At 27.0% G+C, this 8,786-nt stretch overlaps 1 protein-coding gene across 3 annotated transcripts; it reads right to left on the reverse strand.

Moving 5' to 3' along the window:
• Nucleotides 1-977: 977 nt before the first annotated feature.
• On the reverse strand, nt 978-5,547 carry Kap-alpha1 (karyopherin alpha1). Of its 3 annotated transcripts, none has more exons than XM_035864994.2 (8): nt 5,407-5,547; nt 3,965-4,174; nt 3,682-3,876; nt 3,219-3,439; nt 2,761-3,024; nt 2,184-2,388; nt 1,759-2,062; nt 978-1,670 (listed from the first exon to the last, which is right to left on the reverse strand). In XM_035864994.2, the coding sequence occupies exons 2-8, from the start codon at nt 4,172-4,174 to the stop codon at nt 1,474-1,476; spliced, it is 1,596 nt and encodes a 531-aa protein (XP_035720887.1). In that variant the 5' UTR covers nt 5,407-5,547; the 3' UTR covers nt 978-1,473. The 3 variants fall into 3 exon arrangements, with proteins under 3 accessions (XP_035720887.1, XP_035720889.1, XP_035720888.1); XM_035864996.2 differs by lacking the exon at nt 5,407-5,547 and adding an exon at nt 5,231-5,249; XM_035864995.2 differs by lacking the exon at nt 5,407-5,547 and adding an exon at nt 4,613-4,765.
• Between the last annotated feature and the right edge of the window lie 3,239 nt (nt 5,548-8,786).

Genomic DNA, 8,786 nt, shown 5'->3' on the forward strand with positions numbered 1-8,786 from the left:
ATTTATTAGCAAAGTTTCTACTATTGAGTTTTATTATGATACAGTCGTTTTCTGTCATAATTCAAATCGGTAACTAAAAATAGGAAATATATATAGAAATTGTATATAATATAGTATCGTCAAACCTAAATAATAAATACAGTTTATACAGTCACAGACTTTTTATACAGAATGTCCAAAATCTAATGTGCTATACAATAGTAATATAAACAATTTGCAATCCTTACACATGCAATTTACTTCCTCAACTGATACACAATCCTCACGAATTTTCTAAATATTAGAAATTACAATTTATATTGATTACAATGATAATAATAAAAAATTTATCTTTTCCATATCCAATTATAGCTTTGAATGGCCGCTGTTCAATTAGACAATAACTTACTATGCTTCTGTCCACAACAAAAAATGAGAAAAAGTGAACGAAAAAAAAAAAAAAAAAAAAAAAAATATATATATATATAGAAAATGAATATTCTACGTGAAGTTATATAAAACCATTCGTTTATATATATATATATATATATATATATATATATATATATATATATATATATATAAGACCATTTTTTTTCTTTAAATATTGAAATTTCATGCTTCTATTGCTTGCAAATATTTTAGAAAAGTAAATCGGTTTGTTTACAATTGTCTGATTTGTAATTACGGTTTTCCTCTATCAGGGCACTCTGTATAGAACAGCCTTAATATTATGAGATACGTATTTACAGTAAAAAAGTTTAATTGGTCATATTTTTACCTAGCATAGTAAGGAGGTGAGTACCACGTTGTTTAATGTTGTCCGAATTGGCTGTAGTCATGTACTTCAGTCGTACAGTGTCTTGCAAATTGTGCAAGTGTCGTAATTCTGAGTCAGTCACGTCATAACAAGGTGTATATATCTGCTCTTTGAATCGGTTCTTTACCACAATTTTAGTGCTTAAGCCATACTTACTTTTTAAGCACTAATACTATGATTTCTTTTTTTTTTTTTTATCTCTGTTAAACTGAATGTTTTACGCTGCATAAGTATATGAATAAGTTTACTAATCGATCCATTAGTACGTATTGCACGAAAGCTTTAATAAAAGCTTTATTATTATAATTTAGTAAAGATTTTAAAAAGAGAGAGAAAGAGATAGAAAAAGCCAAAGCAATTGATGCAACATATTAACGAAACATATAATTTGGTAAAACTAAAATGCATTAAAAATTACGATAAGTATTCATTTTGCATCTTCATTGTTATATGAAAAATCTAATACTTTTAGAGGGGGGTACTATTGATATTTTTTGATGAATACGAACTCAAAAGCATTTGTAATAATACAATGTATGAGAAAACTCGTACAGCTAGTTGGTATTTCAGTTTTAGAGATATTACATTTCTCATGAGATTAAGGATCGTAAAAGATAGCGTGGAACATCGTATTCAGAAGCACGTATTCCAGGTTTCAATCAATAATTAATCATTTAGAATTCGAAGCCTTCAACTGGAAGTTGAGAAGAATCAGGTGCTGTGAATTGAAATTGTTGTCCTTGCGAATCAATAGATGGAACAATTCTAGTATCTTCTTCCTCGGAACCAAAGTATCGATCGATAATATCAAAAGCTTTTTGATAAATGTCCATATTTTGATGAGATTGAAGAAATTCTATTTTATCTAGGCCTAAAACATTATAAATAAATATAAATATTATGCAATTAAATTATAAAATAAAGCATAAATATTTTTCGTTTTTATATCGATACGTTACCATAACATTCTTCGATCAATACTGCGTAAGGGTTAATACCATTGTGCATACTAGCATCTTGTTCTCCAAGACGTAAAATATTTTCTAAACCGTTTAATGCAACCTGCACAATTTTTGCATCCATAACAGTTAATAAATCGCACAATGGTGAAATACATCTTTGTGAGGCAAGATAACGAATTTGTTCAGGAGTACCACCACTGGTAGCATTTGTGATTGCCCAAGCTGCTTCTTTTCGAGTTTTAAATTCGGCTTTTCCTAATATATCAATTAATACAGGGAAAATATTAGCATCAATAACAGCCTAGAAACAAATAACGAATATTAACAATGTATACGTTTCATTTCTTTTTACTTGTATAATAATATTTTTAAAAGTTTCAAAAATTAGAGATATAAAATAATTTATTAACAATGATTATCACCTGTATTTGTTGAGGGTTACCAGCAGTGATATTAGAAACTGTCCAACAAGCTTCCTTACGTATGCTTTCTCGTGGAGAATTCAAAAGATGTAATAAACAAGGTAGCGCTGAACAATTTAGTACAACTTGAGTTTGCACGTCATCTCCAGTAACTATATTACCAACAGCACGAAGAGCTGCACTTACTACATTGCTTTCCTCACGCCTAAATAAATAATAATCATGTATATTGTTTTATTCGTATATGTACATTTATATATAAAAAAAATAAAACTAGACATTTGTTGAATTCCTAGATACCATGTACGTGTACAATGGGATAGTCAAATTGTGACAGTTTGATATCTTCCAAAACACAAACCCCATAAAACTATACCAATAAGCATGTAATATATTATACAAATTTGTCTAATATTCTATTTTAAAAATATTAATTACAGTTACACAGAATAAAAATTTCTTAGCTTATTAATATCTGACGTAATATTATAATTTGATTATCATTGTTAGCCTATATTTTATAAATACACACACACACACACACATATCAATAACATAATACTACGTACAAACTTACATCAAAAGTTCTACAAGGCGCCTACAAACACCAGCATCTATAACTGCTTGTATTTTATCATTTGGCCCATCGCTTAAATATGACAAAGCCCAACAAGTATCAGCAAGAACATCTGAATCTGAATGATTAAGAAGATGAGCTAAAACTGGTAAAGATGGTGCCACTTTTGAAAATACAGGTGCAGGATTTTTGCCACGACAAAGATTTGATAACGCCCATACAGCATTCCGTGTCATAGATAAATGTGCATTTTTAGAAAGAAGTCTGAAAATGTAAAGATTCGTCAAAAATGATAGTTATTAAATAATATATAATGTACAGAATATTATATCTGATTATTATAAAGATTTAAATGCTTGAATAATAATTCAGAGAATTATTTACTACAAAAATTTCAAATGCAAGTCTAAGTATTGAAGAAGCAATAAAAAAAATGAATAAACACTAGAAGAACATACTGTAAAAGTGGTGTAAGGACACCACAAGAAATAACATGATCTCTACATTCAGGACTATCTCCTGCAATATTGCCCAATGCCCAAACTGCTTGTTCTCGTACATCTTCATACTCAGAACTGAGTAACGATATAAAAGTAGGTACAGCTCCTGTTTCTATTACCATGCGCGTTTGTTGAGATGTCCCACTTGCTATATTTGTCAAAGCCCAAGCTGCTTCAAACTGTTAAATATTTTATATTGTTATTATCGTTTAAATCTATAAAACTTTATTTACAAATATTTAATTTTATCTTGAAAGTTCATAAATGTATATAAAATAATTTAATTTTCTTTATAATGGATGATATGCAACGTTGTTACCAAGAGAAAAATGTAAGTTTTTTTTTAACAAAAAAGATTCTTATAACTTTTCTTTTCATTATTTACTACAAATACAAATCAATTCTTCGTATATATACAAACCTGGAGCGTACAATTACTATCATTTTTTAAAAATTCAACAAATCGAGGTACTATCCCTGTATGTATAACTTCGTCTATAGGAGGATTTGGTTCTCTGGATAACAATTTTCTGAATTTTTGAGTAGCTGCTAATTGATCTTCTACATTAGGACTGTATAATGCTTGTACCAATTTTTTTGTTATAACAACACCTTGCTGCAACATAAAAGTTAAACATTAAAATAGACAAGAAAGTTTTTTTTTTTTTTTTTTAATAGTTAACCAAAAGAAATATAAATTTTACTAATTGTGGCGTAGGTAGAGAAAATTCATCTGTAGTGGAAACATTATCCTCATCGGTAACAATATTAGGTACATTACGTCTTTTTGATAATTGTTGTTCACGCTTTTGTTTTCTCAATTGCACACCTTCTTCTTCTCTACGTCGTCTTAATTCCTGTGAGTCTAAGCCCACATTTTTATAACGATACTTATGTGTTTGTCCACTTGACATCTATAAATATAAATTTCTATACTTATCAATGAGTTAAAGATCATTATAAATATATATATTCTTTCATATTTAATAAAAAATGGATATTAGAGGATATATAAGAAACAGATATGCGTCAATATTCAAGGTAAATTAAGTAGTATTAATGTTTAAAAAAAAAAAAAAAAAAAAAAAAAGAAAGAAAAAAAAAAGAAGAAAAAAAAATAAAGAAAAAAGAAAGAGAAAGTATTTATTTATTTATTTCTTTTAAACAAAATGAAAATAAATTGGCACCTATATGTGTTCTATAAAAATGCTTTAAAACATACTATATAAAATAATGCGTTCACGACTAGCACATTAGTTTGTGTGCGTGCGCATTTATATATATGAATACAAAGCATTTACTATATTCCTTGACAACAAGATGGAATAGATAATAAAAAATAAAATATTTACTTTAATTTCTTCACTCTGCAGTTTCCAATTATTTGAAAAATAATATAATATCAAGAAATGATAAACAGAGATAAAGAAACGAAGTTACTTTCTTCGTTACGCTACTAGTACACACAGCCACTTGGTTACGTACGAGTTTCCGTGTACAAAGGTATTCGTATGCAATTCCCCACCTTTTCGAAGCTAATACGAACGTATTCACGCTCGCACGCGCGCGCATGTGCACGTGTATGTGTGTGTGTATGTGTGTGCATGTAAGAGTATGCTGTGCGCGCGCGTGCGCGCATTTCACCAGTGATATTAACGTAAAAATAATCATACCGAATATCCATTTGAAAATAAAACAACAATATTAATTGAAAATCAAATTATTCAAATAGAACAATAATTCTATGTTTACATATTTCATTAATTGTCTAAACATTTATCACGTTTATAAAGTTATATTTGTCATTGTGGCATGAAAAGGGTTATGTATTAATTGATAGAAAATGAAGGTTCCATTTATTTCGAGTATATATTAACACTATAAATGATAATAATATTGATAAAAATGTTTCGAAAAAGATTTTCTTTAATGGTGACAAATATTTTGATGATGCTTTTTTTAATACTTTCCTTTATTTTTTCTTATTTTTCTTTTTTTTTTTTGTTGAAAGCATTAGACATTTTCGCACACGATAGATAGACTGACATTGGCCTGGAATTGTCTCGATTCATCGATACGTCATTATTGTTGTTTTTTACTACACATTTGTATGCACGAATTATAATCAATTGAATTTAATACTCACGTTTGTAAAATATTTTCAAGCTTTCTATTATACGTAAAATATCATAAGAATATATCTACCAGCCACTACTACACTTTTTTCTCGTTAGCAAACTTTGGCAGGCAATCGGTGAGCCTTCTTCTAGTCTTCAACGCGCAAGGAATCACGGGGTTAGCTAACGACATCCTGATAGGTCGATTCATATAACTATAAGATTTTTTACTATATTTATATTTTCTTATTCCCCAAAATATCTATAAAGTTGGCAGGAATATATATATATATACATATATGTTTTTGTTCGATAAAAAAATATTACTATAATTATTCAAAAAAAAAAAAAAAAGAAAATACCGTGCTCCGAATAGAAGTAAATTATCTGCATCTTAAAATGGGTAATTTATTTTTGTTACCAAATATTACCATTCTTACTAAATATTACTAGAAATAGTTACTAAAGTTAAAACTTGACAATCGCAAGCAATTGGAGATAACATTGTGATACTATTATTATGAGATGAACTTATACAAAATGTAACTAATAATATGAGTGCGAAATAACTTAGCATTATATTAATTCGTTTGTTTGTATAATTTTTTTTTCTTTTTCTATATGTGATATACATTCAATTTATATTTATATTTAAAAGTAAGTACTTCCAAAGTTTTTCAGTATTTATTTGTTTATTCAAAAAAGATAATGGACGTGAGCGTTTTAATAATTATAAAATAGAATTGATTTAATTGCTTTTAATTTTTTGATCGTACATTTCTACGTGGTAAAAAAAAAGAAAGAATAATAAGAATACGCAAGTTCTTTTTGAAATAACCAATAAGAATGTTGAAAAGCTAGTGATAACGTATATCGTCAACTTTTTGTCTTAAAACTTTTTGTTTTAAACGAAGTTTCTCTAAATGAATTATATCATAACCTTGAAATGTTGTATATAATAGTTGTATTTTAACATTTTGCATGTTCTTTTAGGTTAGGTACGTGTACATTGACAAATATAAAATGGATTGCGTATTTCATAATAAAAATGTGAAGTGTTTTATAAAAAAAAAAAAAAAAAAAAAAAAAAAGAAAGAAAAACTTTGAATAATCATCTTCTGTCTCATTGTAATGTGTCATCAATACACGATACAGATCAGTGTCGTACCATGTAAAAAAAGTACCTGCGTTTTATGTAGTGTGATATTAGTGGTAATTATTTATTTAGTTTTTAATTAACAATTATTAATTTTTAAATATTATTATAATATAAAAAATAATCTTATCAGATGATATAAATTTAATATTTTAATGTAATTTAATTGCAAAAAGTTTTTATCTAGAGTTCTTAAGATATATAAGCTAGAGTAAGACAAAGGTAGAAAATGATAATGTAACGTTTGCCTCTTTGTCTTCTAAAATTCTACATTATTAGTAATGGAATGTATAATCAACACGACAATGATCACTCAAGAAAATATATATATATATATATATTTATAAATATAAATATATATAAATATATATATATAATAATGTATATATATATAGAAAATATATATATATATAATTATAATATATATATAATTATATATATATAGAAAATATATATATATAATTATAAAATATATATATATATTTCCTTGAGTAAACCTGATATATATATGATATATATATATATATATATATATATATTTCTTTGAGTAAACCTGATATATATATGATATATATATATATATATATATCAGGCTTATCTTTATCCTAAATCATAATTTTTTAATTTAAAAATTGTTTTTTGTTCTTTGTATTCTATGTATAATATTTCATTTAAGTATTTTATTTATTATATTATACGTTAAATAAAAGTAAGTTATTTAAGTTGTCTTTTTTTTTTTATTCACAACATATTCTTTTTCTTATTAAATTATTTCAGACTAATACCATATTATAATAAAAACAAGAAAAGGAAATTGTATTCATTTTTCAAAGAATTTAGAAAAAGGAAAAATAATGACAGATTATTATTTCTTCAGGTATAGAAAAAAGAGCATAATAAAGGTAACAATAATTTTCGCAACTTGTAGTTTGAATATGATAAAATGTTAATAATTATAAGAATATTATAATTATATGCCGTAGATATATATGTGAAATATGTATGTACGTCACAATTAATTTTTATCAAAGCATTTAATATTATTGCGTTTAAGTATCAATAATTTGTCTCACACAGTATGACGCTTTTAATCAAGCGGAATGTTTATATATATATATATATATATATATATATATATATATTTATTTATTTATTTATAATAATTAAATTGTGACTGTTTCAAGATAGTTATTTAAACTGTCCACATTTGGAGCGTTTTAAACGTGTGTGGCATTTAAAAATGTCGACATTTTGAGAAACATAATAAGCCTGCCTTTATTCGTACGCTCGACTATTCTTTTGTCGGATAAGCCGATAGGTTGAATTGATAAAGATTAGAGGTAAAAGGGAGGTAACAGGGTCCAAGGGTGTTTGGAGTTAGGCGACAGAAGTCACCCAGCGAAACGAACCAGGAGTACATAGGGAAGGGGATGATGTCACATAGGGGTCTCTCCCCCGTCTAAATACATACAGATGCAGGCCGGATTGATGCATTGACTGAGAGTACAGTGACGTAGAAACGAACAATGTAATATCTCCATAGAAAAAATTCGCAATTTTTCTTTTCTAAACCAAATAATGAGAGACGAAGAATAATCAATCCATAAAAATGTGAAGAACACAAAGAGGCAATATTGTATTCTTTACTTATTAAATAAGATTCTAAATCTTAAAATATTATTTATATTTTTCTCTTTAACAATAAGTTACATAGTAATAACAATAACGTTATATTTTCTAATATAAAATCAATACAAAACTTGCCACAATTTGTCATAATTAATAATGTTCTAATAACTATTAGATATCAGGGTAAAATATTACGTTAAAACTTTGCCATCTTTTATATCTATAAGTCATTTGTCTAATTGTACTCTAATATATTATCATTAAATTGAAATTGAAAAATTCTTTTGAACGGAACAACGATTAAAAATAAAAAAGATATGGACGGTAAGATAAGGAAAAAAGAAGAAAGAAAGAAAAAATAAAAGAAAAAAAAAATGGAAAATAACAAAAATTATTAATCCTACTTTTATTTTCTAAATATCTCGCGAAGATTTTGCCTACGCTATTGAGAGAAGCTTCGTTTGGATGACTCATGCGATCTCACTTGCAGACTCCCCTGCGTACTCCCGTATCGTAGTCATACACAATAGAGAATGGTAAACGTAGTAAAGGTAACTTGCATGGACCAACGACGGGCACGACGACGGTGTGCACGGCGATATGCACGATGTGCCAATCGTTCCC

This window comes from Vespa mandarinia, chromosome 6 (genome assembly GCF_050613455.1).
Source record: "Vespa mandarinia isolate Hongniang chromosome 6, ASM5061345v1, whole genome shotgun sequence".
Taxonomy (NCBI): Eukaryota; Metazoa; Arthropoda; class Insecta; order Hymenoptera; family Vespidae; genus Vespa; species Vespa mandarinia.